This window comes from Belonocnema kinseyi, chromosome 6 (assembly GCF_010883055.1).
Source record: "Belonocnema kinseyi isolate 2016_QV_RU_SX_M_011 chromosome 6, B_treatae_v1, whole genome shotgun sequence".
Taxonomy (NCBI): Eukaryota; Metazoa; Arthropoda; class Insecta; order Hymenoptera; family Cynipidae; genus Belonocnema; species Belonocnema kinseyi.
Window position 1 is genome coordinate 2945639 of NC_046662.1, and position 14458 is coordinate 2960096.

The 14458-nt window shown below is 30.7% G+C and overlaps 1 protein-coding gene across 6 annotated transcripts in view; it reads right to left on the reverse strand.

The window, feature by feature from the left end:
• Positions 1-4402: 4402 nt before the first annotated feature.
• LOC117174241 (ubiquitin thioesterase trabid) overlaps positions 4403-14458 on the reverse strand; it is a 37672-nt gene continuing 27616 nt past the window's right edge. For 5 of the 6 annotated variants that reach the window (XM_033363140.1, XM_033363143.1, XM_033363139.1 and 2 more), the window contains exons 6-8: positions 11750-11979; positions 11226-11658; positions 4403-5384 (exon numbers count right to left, since the gene is read on the reverse strand). In XM_033363140.1, the coding sequence (XP_033219031.1) occupies positions 5309-5384; positions 11226-11658; positions 11750-11979 (739 nt within the window). In that variant the 3' untranslated portion in view covers positions 4403-5308. Of the gene's footprint in view, positions 5385-8438; positions 11659-11749; positions 11980-14458 lie in introns of those variants that run through there. The other variant, XM_033363144.1, reaches the window with a different exon arrangement.

A 14458-nucleotide genomic window follows, 5' to 3' on the forward strand; every position in this document is an offset into this window, starting at 1 on the left:
CAATTATTCAACTTATTTCTAAATAGATACAAATAAGCCATTTTCGATCCAAATATTATATTTATAATTAAACACAAAATAAGCCCTTTTCAAGAACAAAAACTAGAATTTCTTCTAATTAAATACAAAATTAGCCATTTCCCAAATAAGCCCTTTTCTGATCCAAATATTCAATTTATTTATAAATAAATACAAATAAGCCACTTTACGATTGAAATATTGTATTTATTTATCATTAAACCAAAAATAATTCCTTTTAGAGAACCAAAATTTGAATTTCTTCCAATTAAATACAAAATAAGCCATTTTCCAAAAAAAACCCTTTTCCGATCCCAATATTATATCCATTTCTAAATAAATATAAATAAGCTCTTTTCTGATCCAAATATTCAATTTATTTCTAAATAAATACAAATAAGCCCTTTTATCATCCAATTATTCAACTTATTTCTAAATAGATACAAATAAGCCATTTTCGATCCAAATATTATATTTATAATTAAACACAAAATAAGCCCTTTTCAAGAACAAAAATTTGAATTTCTTCTAATTAAATACAAAATTAGCCATTTCCCAAATAAGCCCTTTTCTGATCCAAATATTCAATTTATTTCTAAATAAATACAAATAAGCCCTTTTCTGATCCAAATATTCAATATATTTCTAAATAAATACAAATAAGCCCTTTTCTGATCCAAATATTCAACTTATTTCTAAATAAATACAAATAAGCTCTTTTCTGATCCAAATATTCAATTTATTTCTAAATAAATACAAATAAGCCCTTTTATGATCCAATTATTCAACTTATTTCTAAATAGATACAAATAAGCCATTTTCGATCCAAATATTATATATATATAATTAAACACAAAATAAGCCCTTTTCAAGAACAAAAATTTGAATTTCTTCTAATTAAATACAAAGTTAGCAATTTCCCAAATAAGCCCCTTTCTGATCCAAGTATTCAATTTATTTTTAAATGAATACAAATAAGCCCTTTTACGATCCAAATATTAAATTTATTTATAATTAAATACAAAATAAGCCCTTTTCTGATCCATTTATTCAATTAATTTTTAAATTAATAAAAAGAGGCCCTTTTCCCGATCCAAATATTAAATTTATTTATAATTAAACATAAAAGAAGCCCCTTTCCAGTTCCAAATTTTGAATTTATTCCTAAATAAATACAAATAAGCCCCTTTCTGATCCAAGTATTCAATTTATTTTTAAATGAATACAAATAAGCCCTTTTCCGATCCAAATATTAAATTTATTTATAATTAAATACAAAATAAGCCCCTTTCTGATCCAATTATTCAATTAATTTTTAAATTAATAAAAAGAGGCTCTTTTTCCGATCCAAATATTAAATTTATTTATAATTAAATACAAAATAAGCCCCTTTCTGATCCAATTATTCAATTAATTTTTTAATTAATAAAAAGAGGCCCTTTTCCCGATCCAAATATTAAATTTATTTATAATTGAATACAAAATAAGCCCCTTTCCAGTTCCAAATATTGAATTTATTCCTAAATAAATAAAAATAAGCCCCTTTCTGATCCAAGTATTCAATTTATTTTTAAATGAATACAAATAAGCCCTTTTCCGATCCAAATATTAAATTTATTTATAATTAAATACAAAATAAGCCCCTTTCTGATCCAATTATTCAATTAATTTTTAAATTAATAAAAAGAGGCCCTTTTTCCGATCCAAATATTAAATTTATTTATAATTACACATAAAAGAAGCCCCTTTCCAGTTCCAAATTTTGAATTTATTCCTAAATAAATACATATAAGCCCCTTTCTGATCCAAGTATTCAATTTATTTTTAAATGAATACAAATAAGCCATTTTCCGATCCAAATATTAAATTCATTTATAATTAAATACAAAATAAGCCCCTTTCTGATCCAATTATTCAATTAATTTTTTAATTAATAAAAAGAGGCCCTTTTTCCGATCCAAATATTAAATTTATTTATAATTGAATACAAAATAAGCCCCTTTCCAGTTCCAAATATTGAATTTATTCCTAAATAAATACAAATAAGCCCTTTTCCGATCCAAATATTAAATTTATTCATAATTAAATACTAAATACGCTCTTTTTAGACAAAATAAGCCCTTTCCTGATCCAACCTTTGAATTTGTTAACTAATAAACAGAAAAAACGTCAGGTATGACGAGAAATGATAGAAATGATAGACCAGACAGGATTTGATTGAAAAAATCTGTAAATTCCAAAAATTCAAGTCAGCTGATTTTTATTATATATATTTTAGTACGTCGTTTATAATTATAATCCATCGTCATTCAGAAGTATTTTACATGGATATATTATTCAATATAATATATTTAATATATTTCTATGTTGTTAATATACATATATCAATTGTCTTTATCAATTTTTTTCTTTAGTTTTTAAATCTCTTACTATATCCAGTATCGATCACGAGCGTAGCGGCAGCATGTGCGGAACATTTACTAAATTGGACAGAAACTTCTATCTTCTAGATTCTTCTTTATTACAAACACGCTTCTCTCACAATATCGTCAAGTCTAAAAAACAAGAGAAACAACAACAAAAAACAAATTGATGGAGCACCCGTGGAGCACGGTTTATGTTTTTTCTTCGTCAAAAATCCATGAGAGAATGTGATTGAAAAAATCGAGTATGCTAAGAGACTAGACATTGTCAGTATTTTAGTAATAACATTAATAATAATCATAACAACATTGTAAACAAACGAATGCCACCTGATCAGTTTTTTGTACTCTTTTGATTAGGGCGAATCGTCTATTCTCTTCCACTCCAGTCCTTTATTATTTTAACAACTTTCTCTTCCAGAATTGCGAGAAGTAAAAAAAAATACTAAATTATTTCAAAATGTGGAATTATCGGTTCATCACTCTGTCACTCTAATTGACAAGGCGAATATATTTTCTCTACAAGCTTTAAACATGATTTTTTTATACATATCATCTCTTCTCAATTCTTTTTCTTTTTTGGACCTCAAAAATGGAAATTAAATCGTCCATGAGTAGTATAGCTGTATAGCGACACCACATGCCGACCGAGCAAGGTTCTGTTCTATGCTAAGTTAACGACATCGAGTAATGACCTTCGGTCGGTAATGAAGATTTACCATCGGTCAGTAAGGCAGATTTACCATCGGTCGGTAAGTGATATCGGAGCCGTAGAGCTATACTACTTCAACGAATAAAATAAAATTAATAAATTACTTTTTAAAGTTAAATCTCTTTTCTACATTCTGAGTCGTGAGGAAGACGAATAATTTCTTCTTTCAGGAAAATTCTGTCTTTAGAAGCGGCTATCTCTTTTCAGAAATAAAAATCATAAGAAACAGGGTGTCTACCGGGTCGGTGATTTTTAATTACGTCCGTTTTCTGGCCATCGTCCGGTCAATTCGTAATTTTTCCCTGTCAACTTAAAAGACTTTTTTTTTAATGATTTCGAAGATTTCTGATTTGGAACAAGGAATTTTCCAAATCTGATGAAATCTGATTTGGAACAGAGTTTTTTTTTGAAAATTCCCTTTTTGTAAATGGGAATTCAAATCATTTTCTAACATTTTCCGTTTCATGTGAGAAATTACCTCCTTCGACAAAAATTGAAATTCTTAAACAAAATTTCCTGTTCCAAATATTCGCAGATTATTAATTTTCTAAACTCACAATGGCGGTCAGTTTTCGAAAAAAATCGAATGTATTTTCAGAAATATAAAAATTAAATTTTCAATTGTAAACAGATTATTTTTTAACAGTTGACTCGTCAACTGTTAAACATTGAAAAAAGCTGAAATTGGAAACGTTTACTACTGCAAATTGAATTTTCATATCTAATAAATCAACAGTTGAATTTTCGAAATGATGAAAATTCGATTTTGAATTTTCAACAGTTGAATTTTAATAGTTATATTTTCAACAAGATTCCCTTAAAAATTGAAGAAAATTGAATTTTCAGCAGTTAAATTTTCGAAAAGTTTAAAGTTCAATTTTGAATTTACAATAATTTTCAATGACAATTTAAATTATTTTTTGAATTTACAAATGTTGAAATACCATTTCTGATCTTTTCTAATTCGCTTATTTTTCAAGAGTTAAAAATTCAAGAGAAAGGCGAAATAATTTTTTTTATGTTAAAAACGTTACATTTACATCATTTTAAATGAGAATTTAATGAATCAACAGCTGAATTTTTAAACTTTCAACCGTTAAAAATTCAATGTCTTTCAATTTTCAAGGCAGAATTTTAAGATATTGAATTTTTACCAGTTAAAAATGCAGCCGCTGAACATTGAAAAAATGTTGAAAATTTTATTTAATTTTTTTGTAATTACCTCATTTTGCAACAGTTGACAATTCAGGAGAAAGAGTATTTATTATTTAAAACAATTGTTAAAAATGTTTTATTTACTTAATTTTGCATGAGAATTTAAAAAAGAAACGTTTCAAAAAATAATTTTTCAAACTCTTTTTCCTAAAATCCCCCAGTTCCAAATAATAATTATAGTTATTTACAACAAAATTTCTATTATAATTCAGAAAAATAGTAATTTCCTTTTTCCGAAATATGGAAGAGGGAAGTTTCAAATTGTGGCAAGTTCTAAATTGAAAGAGGGATTTTTTTTAATTCCCTTGTTGAAAATCAGAATAAAAAAATCTTTTCCAAATTCCATATTCAAAGTTACATTATAATTTTATACTGAAATCCCCTGTTCCAGCTCAGATTCAGAATAATAAAAATATAGTGCTCTCACAAAACGCCTTTCCACAAAGTGCCTTTTCTCACCAAGCGCCTCTCCCTTCCGTTACCTCGAAATTCGATTATTTCGATACGTATGCGCGAGTGGATATTTTAAAAAAACGGTCAATACGCATCAAAGATATTTCCCGCCAAACCCTAGGGGCGTGGCTAAACCATGAGCGCTTTGTGAAACTCTGCTGTAACACAACCTCGGCAGTTTTCCGGTTTTCCCGATTTCCAAGTCAGGTAGACAACCTAGTAATTTTTTGTTACGAGTATTCTAACTCTAGATTCGACTAAATCTTTTGAGAAATAAAAATCTTAAGAGACAGTGTGAATTAATAATTTCCTAAATTCAAATGTATCATACAGATTTCAAAACCAAGAGCCCGAATCAATAGGGATTCGGGCATGCGAGCCATTTGAATTGTCTTGAGAGTCTTCGAGAAACTCTATTATACCATACATCACTGATGAGCTGCTGCAATCGCCGGGATGACGATCACATTCCTGGGGATTTAGGATTCTACAAATCTTCGGTATCACCGTCACTGCTGTAATCCTGGACGGTGGCTCTTGAGAACGGTGCAACGTTCTGCTGACTGGAAAAAATATCCGTTTATCGCCCCTGATTTGATAGATAAACAATTTTAACAGGAAAAAGTACAGAGTTTTTCTATTCTTTTAAAACTAGCAGAAAAGTGAAATGATGAAAGGTGTAGTCAGAAGAAATTCGGGGAGGGGAAGTGAAGGGAAAATAGGGGACAAATAATAGCCGAAAAAAGGTTAGGGAAAGTAGGGAAAGTAGGGGAAATCAGACAATGAGTAAGAGAAAACGTGGGAATGTGAAATAAAGGGACTGGAAGTAGGGAAAGTTAGGGGAAAATAGGGGAGTGAGGGAAGGGGAAGTAAGGGAAAAATAGGAGTAATGAGAAAAAAAGAAGTAGCGGAAATGAAAGAAGTTGTAGTGACGGAAAATGTGGACGGAGAAAGAAGAGAAATTAGAGGAGAGGAAATAGAAAGACAAAATTGAGGAAGAGTTGAAGCGAGGGGAAATGAGGAGAGAGAAAGTAGGGAAAGTAAAATGGGAAGTAGAAGTGAAGGAAATTCTAAAAGGGGCATTAGGCGAAGTGAAGGAAAATTAGAGGAGGGGAAGTAACGGGGGGAAGGAAAGTAGGGGCAGAGAGGTGTAATGAGGGGAGAGAAAGTGGAGGAAGTGAAAGAGAAGTAGGAGTGAGGAAAATTGACGGAGAGGAATTAGGAGAAGTGAAGGGAAATCAGGGGAGGAAGCGAAAGGAGGGCAAGGATATTAGGTGAATGAGGGAAGGGAAGAAGAAGTGAAGGCGAAATAGAGATAGACAGTAGGGGAAATAAGGATAAGGGAAGTAAGGAAAATCAGAGAAGAAGTGAGGGGAAATGCGGAGTTGGGAAATAAAGGGACTGGAAGTAGAGGAAGCGAGGGAAAAAGGGGGAGAGGGTAAGGAAAGTGAGGGAAAACGAAGTAGAGGAAGTGAGCGGAAATAAAGAAAAGTGAAGTGAGGTGAAGTGAGGAAAAATGAGAACAGGAGAAGTAAGGGAAATGAGAGGAAGGTAAATAGAAGGACTAAATTGGGGGAGAGGTGGAGCGAATTTTGAAGTGAGGCGACGGAGATTAAGTCAAATAAGGGAAAATGAGGGTAGAGAAAGTAGGGAAATTAAGAAGTGAAGTAGTAGTGCGAGAAATTCAGGAGGAGAATTGGGGGTAGTGAAGAAAAATTAGGGTAGGGGAAGTAGAGAAAATAGCAGAAAGAGGAATAAAGAAGGGAAGGAAAGTAGGTGACGTGAGGAGAAACGAACGAAGGAAAAGTGAATCCTGTTTTTGTAGGTGCCTATTTTGACTACTTTTTTTTTATTTCAGATTATTAAACTTTTGTTTGTCAAGTTGTCTAAAATGTTACCTAGTAGTCCGAAATGAAAAAGTGTGAAGTGGAAAATAAACTTTAATTTCTAAGCAAACTTTCCCGTTTTCTAACTTAATATTTTCAGAGCATTAAAAATGAATTTCAATGTTTACTCAATTATTATTTTCGTTTTTCGACGGATAAACGAACTGAATTAATAGAAACCAATAAGAAAATTCATCTATTTTGTTAAAAATGCATCCTCTTTGGTTGAAAATCAATTTTTTTTTCAATTCGACAATTCAGTGACTAAGGATTCAATTATGTTTTTGAAAATTCGTCTTTTTGGGATGAAAATTCAACACTCTGGTAGAAACTTAAACTATTTAGTTGAAAATTCACTTTTTCTGGTAAAAATTTTTATTTTCGGATTAAACATTCCAATATTTGGTTGAAAATTCGTATTTTTTTAGTAGAAAATTAATCTTCTTGGCTAAAAATTGGTCTTTTTGGATTTAAAATTGAATGTTTTAAAAGAGAACTAAACTATTCAGTTGAAAATACACTTTTTTAGGAAACATTTTTATTTTCGGATTGAAAATTCCAATATTTCGTTGAAAATTCATATTTCTTTGTGAAAAATTAATCTTCTTGTTTGAAAATTGGTGTTTTTAGTTTGAAAATTTAACAACCTGGTGAAAATTTAAACTATTTGCTTGTAAATTCACTTTTTTTGTTAAGCATTTTTATTTTTGCATTAAAAATTCCAGTATTTGGTTAAAAATTTGTATTTTTTTTTAGTAAAAAATTAATCTTCTTAGTTGAAAATTTGTCTTTTTGGGTTGAAAATTCAACAATCTGATAGAAAATTCAATTATTTCGTTGAAAATTCATTTTTTTTATAGCATATCAATCTTCTCGGTTGAAAATTAATCTTTTCGGTTTAAAACTTGTATTTTTGGTTAAAAATTCAACTACTTGGTTAAAAATTGATATTTTCGGAATAAAAATTCAACCGTATTTTTTTGGTATTAAATTCATCTTGATAGTTCAAATATAAGCTATTACATTTTTCGTTGAAAATTGGTTGAATTTTTTTTTCTTGACTGCAAAATTTGTCATAATTGAAAATTCGTGTTTTGGTTTAAAAATTCAGCTTTTTGGTAGAAATCTCATCTTTTTTGCTTGAAAATGCAATTTTTTTGTTGAAAATAATCCCGTTTTAATAGAAGATTTAACTTTTTTGTTAAAATTCTACAATAAAGTTAAAAAGTTATCCTTTTTGATTGAAAATTAAACTGCTTTGTTAAAAATTTGTCTTTTTTATTGAATTTAACTGTTTTTTAATTTAAAAGTAAAATCTTCTTTGGTTCATCAACAATTAAATTTTTCATTGATAATTTATGTTTTTTTTTTGTGTTTAAAATTCAATTACATAGTTATTGATGATCTTAAAAAATGTTTTTCTTCCAAATTGAGATTCCTTTTGTAAACAAGAATCGCCTGATATTTGAATAATCGAAACTTCAAATTCTCCCTAATTCGAATGCTTAAATATTTTCAAACTTTTTTCTTCAGATGCTAAAAAATGTGTAGGAATGCTTCCTAAAGCATCAAATTATTTACGCAATTTAGCATTTAAAAAATTCTGATTACATTTAGAACTGAAAAAAGTAGATCAAATTAATGCGTGGGTTCTTGAAAAAAAAAAATAAATAAACAAAAATATTAGTATAATATTCTTGAAAAAATGATAAGAAAAAAAGCAATTTATTCTTTGTAGTGTTTATTTAGAACAACGACTAAACCAATACTTTATAATCAAAATCAACAATACATCTTTTATATAATTGGACATTCTTTTCTGTAGGTATAAATCACTTTTGTTACAAGTAATTTTCTATCAAGTCGCACTTGATTCTGCTTCCAATAATGATTAATTAATAAAGCGTATGCGGGAAAATAAAGTAATAAAATAATTAAGTTTAGGTATTAGTAGTATTCATAACCGATTGCAATTTAATTGCAGGTCCCACGTAAAATCTTTAAACTAAATTTTCTTTTCCCGCGTACTCTTCAAATCAGTAAAAATAAATTCGCAAAGTGTTAGTTGACACTCCTGTAATTTAAATAAAAATAATAAACTATTAACATAAAATATCGAAAATAAGAATACTTGTTTCTCTCGAATAAATTCTGAATATTAATTAAAGCCTATATTTATTATATCTATAAAACCAAAATATTTAGATAAAATTTTATTATCTAATTGTAAATAATTAGGTTTACATCGAATTTTTACAATCTTTCTAAAATTTTGCAATCTTTTCAACTATACCTAACACTCAAAAACTAATTACTTCCTTCTCTCAAAGACTAGATCTCTGATCAATAGTACCTGACAATCGTTAGTTTAATTATTCGCAGAAATAGTGAAAAAATTCACAGCGATGTGCTACTATTAATCTACGTGTTATAAAGCTAAGTGTTCTTAATTTAATTAAATTTTAACGCAATCTGCATCTTAGAATCTAAAAAAAAAGATTTTCCGAACAATCACCAGAAAAAAAAAACAAAAAAGTTTCTCTTAAATAACAAGAAAAAATCGAAACGGAAAGAGTAATTTTCAATATTACGATATCTCAAACGAACCTCTCTCGGTGTGTTTGTTTAAAACGACCATTTTGATGGTTCAAACGACCATTGATCTTCTAAACTAACTGCTCTGCCATAATGCATGAGTTTAGACGACCAACTGAAGAATTGGCAACTTTAGAAGATAAATTCTGAAACAGGTTTATTTAAACGAACAAATCTATAAGTGGTTAGTTCAGACGACCAACTCCATTGTGAGTTAATTTAGACGACCCACTCCAGAATTAAGGCGTTTGGAAAACAAATTCTAAAAATATGTTCGTTTAGAAGAGTTATTCAAAAATGGGTTCGTTTAAACGACCAACGCCAAAATTGGTTAGTTTAGACGACCAACTCCAAAATTTGTACGCTTAGAGGAAAAATTCTTAAATGGGTTCGTTTAGACAACCAACTGCTTAATTGGTTAGTTTAGACGACCAGCGCCAAAATTGGTTAGTTTAAACGGCCCACTCCAGAAACGGCGCGTTTAAAGAAAAATTCTAAATTGGGTTTGTTTAGAGAACCAACTTCTTAATTGGGTTAGTTTAGACGACTAAATCTAGAATTTATTCGTTTAGACAAAAAATTCTATAAATAGTTCGTTTAAAGAACCACCTCCAGAATAGGCTCGCTTAGGCGACCATTTTCAGAATTAGTTAGTTTAGACGACTCAGTCCAGAACTGGTGCGTTTAGAAGACAAAGCCGAAAGAACGAATTCGTTTAGACGACTAATGCCATGTTTGGTTGGTTTAGATAACCCTCTCGAGAATTGAGGCGTTTGGAAGACAAATTCGAAAAATGGGTTCGTTTAGAAGAGTAATTCAAAAATAGGTTCATTTATACGACCAACGCCAGAATTGGTTAGTTTAGACGACCAACTCCAAAATTTGTGCGTTTAGAGGACAAATTCTAAAATGGGTTCCTTTAGACGACCAATTTCTTAATTGGCTAGTTTAGGCGACTAAATCTACAATTTGTTCGTTTAAACGAAAAACTCTAGAAATAGTGCGTTTATAGAACCAACTACAGAACGGGTTTGCTCAGGCGACCAATTTCAGAATTAGTTAGTTTAGACGACTCAGTCCAGAACTGGTGCGTTTAGAAGACAAAATCAAAAGAATGACTTTGTTCGTTTAGAAAAGTAATTTAGAAAAGTAATTAAAAAATGGGTTCGTTTAAACGACCAACTTGTTCATTCAGACGAAAAACTCTAGAAATAGTGAGTTTAGAGGACCAACTCCAGAACGGGTTCGTTTAGACGACCCACTTCAGAACTTGTGCGTTTAAAAGACAAATTCAAAAGGATGGGTTCGTTCAAACAACAAACGCCAAAATTGGTTAGGTCAGACGACTCATTCTAAAATCAGTGCGTTTAGAAGACAAATTTAAAATAGGTTAATTTAGGAGACACATTCAAAAATGGGTTCGTTCAGACGACCAACGCCATAATTGGTTAGTTTAGACGACCAACTCCAGAATTGGTGCGTTTAGAGGAAAAATTGTAAAATGGGTTCATTAAGACGACCAACTTGTTAATTAGTTAGTTTAGATGACTAAACCCAGAATTTGTTCGTTTAGACGAAAAACTCTAGAAATAGTGCGTTTAGAGGACCAACTCCATAATGGGTTAGTTTAGGCGACCAAATCAAAAATGATTTAGTTTAGACGACGAAATCCTTAGAGGGTTAATTTCCGAAACAAGCTCGAGAACGTATTAGTTTAGTGAAACAACACCAGAACGGGTTAGTTTAAAAAACAAACTCCAGAACGGGTCAATTTACTATCAGTGACAGAGTCGTTAGTTTAGACCAATAACCCTAAAGTAATCGTTTTACCACACTCCGAGAAAATGTTCTTTTAACATTTCAGTATAAATTTAAAGATTACTTTGAACAACTTTATTTCACTGTCAAAAAAGAGTTACTCACGCGAGTCTCCGATAATGATTGAGCCACTCCTCAAGCATCTGCGCGACGAGAAGCGGCCTTTTGTGAAGTTTTTGTTGCGCGACAAAAATGCCGCCCTCGGTGGTGCAAACGTCGAGCCACTGCTTTAAAATCGCCTCCTCACGGCCCATTTCTTCCGGACTGAGAAAATGTATTGGAAGTAATTTTCGTTCCCGATCCATCAAAGGCATGAAGGTCATTTGCATTTGTATCTGAAGTTGTTGCATTGGACTATTGCCGCCACCAATGCCAGTCGCGTGTGATGCTAGGGGCGGTATTCCTGAGGAAGAATATGGTTCAATAGGTACGAGAGCTGAGAAGTGGCCACGGGTGTAACCCAGAGCAATTGGAGATCGGATGCAGAATGATGGCTCCCAAAGGAGGGGCAAATAGACGCCTTCAAATCTTGCATAGCCTGAGAATAAAATAATTGCAACAGGATTTAAATTGGAGAATTGTTTAGAGGCAAGTTGCAAGAAAAAATTATAGATACAATTATTAAGTACCTATGTCTTCTCCTCGGAAACTTTTGACATATTTTACACCGTAGACGATGATCGGTCTCCTCAGAATATGGGCCAAAGCAAATACGTGTAATTGCTCCAACGCACTTCCAGGTTGAGCTGCCGTTGCCAGCAGATTTTCCCAGTCTTCTTGCCACTGGGTTTCTTCTAGTGTGAAGTCTAACATTCTAGATGCTTGCGATGCTTCGTACTCTCGCCAACGAGGATAAAAGCTAAAATTTTAGAACCGGTTTGAGCTACAGCTTTTTTAAGTAAACTATTTATAAATTATTAAGTGGTACTAGAAAAATGAACTACAAATTAAAAACTAAAATTCCAGTCGAATTAGACATTTACCTAAAGAAAAGTTTCGTAGCCTATTTTAATACCGTATTTAAATTTGGAGCTTTTATATTTTGGAGCACATTGGAATGTATGCTCTTTTGGAGTATCGGAAGATAAACAGCACTTGTACCCTTTTGGAATGCCAAATGTATGCACTAATACCCTTCTGGAGTTCCAGATTTCGGTAGATTATTCATGTGTCTCGAGAGGCAAGTCCGTTTCTTTAAACAATTTTTTTTTTTTTTTCGAGGTCAAAATGTATTTACGCACTGAGTGTGAGACTCATACTATCCTTCTTCGCAAAACTCTCCTTCAATTAATCTTTGTCGATTCTGACAACAGTTATTTGGCTGCCAGACTTCACAGTCCAAAATCCTTTCAAAACAGGGAAAATAAGGTGATTTTTCACGGAAATAGGGGAAAACCTTCTTTTCAACTAAATTAATTTAATTGTTACAGTAGACTCTACGACACTTCTCATTTCCTGACTTCTCATACGTTCCCCTGCGCTCACTCCTTGCCTCATCTCACCCACACAAATTCTTACGCCCCGAAAACGAGAAGTGCCGTAGAGTCTACTGTATATTGCATTCAATATGAAACGCTTTATATTCCTAAGATTTCAATTCTAAATATATTCCATTTTTATTAAATACAGTGAAACTCTTCTATAGCGCCGATTTTCGGGCTGACGGTGGGTGGGAACTAACTCATTATAGCACGCTTCGCGTTTGTTTGTTTACGTTTGAGTGCTCGCCTTAGTGGCAACCGCAACCCTGCGTGCCCCACGCAGCTCCTGTTACCCCTACCTGCGGCGCGACGTCAATTCTTGGAAGGGCTATAGAAAGGAGGGCTATTGAAGGGTTTAACTGTACTTAAATTTTCAACCTAAAATTATTTTCTACCAAAAGAGATGAATTTTTAACAAAAGCGTGGAATTTTCAGAACGAAATGTTGAAAGCTTCAGAAAAAGGTTGACTTTCAGTCCAAAAATATAAATTTTCAACAAAATTATTCATTTTCAACAAAGAAAGATAAAATTTTCAACCAAACAGTTGAACCGTCCACAAATAAAAATTAATGTTCAACCAAAAAATGTTTTACTGCATTAAAAAAAGTGGCATTTTCAAGCAATTAGTTTAATTTTGAAGTAAAAAGATTAATTTTTTAAAGGGTAATTGAATTCTTCACCTGAACCAAACAGATTAGTTTTTAACGCAACAGTTAAATGTACAAACAAATGGTTCGATTTTCACCCACAAAGACGAATTTTTAGAAGAAAAGTTACATTTTCACCAAGGAAGATATTCATTCAGTCAGCAAAGATAACTTTTCTATCGAAAAATTTAATATTAAATTCAAAAGAACAAGTTTTCTATCCAAAAAGACGAATATTCAGCCAAACAGTTACATTTGCAAACGAAAACGATAACTTTTTGACAAAATAGTTGAATTTTCAACTAAATATTCAAACTATAAAACCAAAAAATGTTCATCTTTATTGACAAACAGTGTCATTTTCAACCAAATAGTTCAATTTTCAATTCAAAAGAAGAATATTTTAAAAAACAATTGAATTGAGAATTTTAAATTCGAGAAGATGAATTTTCTATCCAAAAAGGTAAATTTTCAAGAAAACCGTTAAATCTTTTATACAAAAACGATAAATTTTTGATAAAAAAGTTGCAGTCTAAGTCAAATAATATTAATTCAAAAACTTTTAAAAATGGAGAGTATAATTTCAAAATAAAAATTGTTCTCTGCAAATCTAAGTTATAGTAAAAAGTTACAAATGGAATAGTGCTGCGTTGTTTTGGTTGTAGAAATAGAGGACAATAAATAGCAAAATTAAAAATATCAAATTTCAATATCACGTCATTAGCAATCAATAAACAAAGAAATATTAATCAAAGTTAAACAAAATCGCATTTAATTTTAATTGTAAATATTTATGAAAATATCAGACAAATATTTTCTTAATCTCTCTTTAATTAAAGAAACCGTTTCTTTAAGATAATTTCTTTATTCAAACAAAAGAAACTTTCAAATGTTTAAAATTCATGTATTTTATTGAAAATTCTACTTTTTTATAGAAAATTAATCTTCTTTTTAAAAATTTATCTTTTTCGTTGAAAATTCATGTATAAGGCCAGTCTTTTGTTGACATTTTTTTCGAAAGGAAATTATTTATTTTTGTCGTAAGCTCATTTTTTTTAATCCATGTATTTTTTTGATTAGATAATTCAGTCTATTGTGAGAAAACTCATCTTTCATTATTTTTTAATATTCGTATATGTCTTTTGAAATTATATTAGTTCACTCAAACATTTTTTTAAATGCTGAGAAATTGCCTTAAAATCTTGCAGA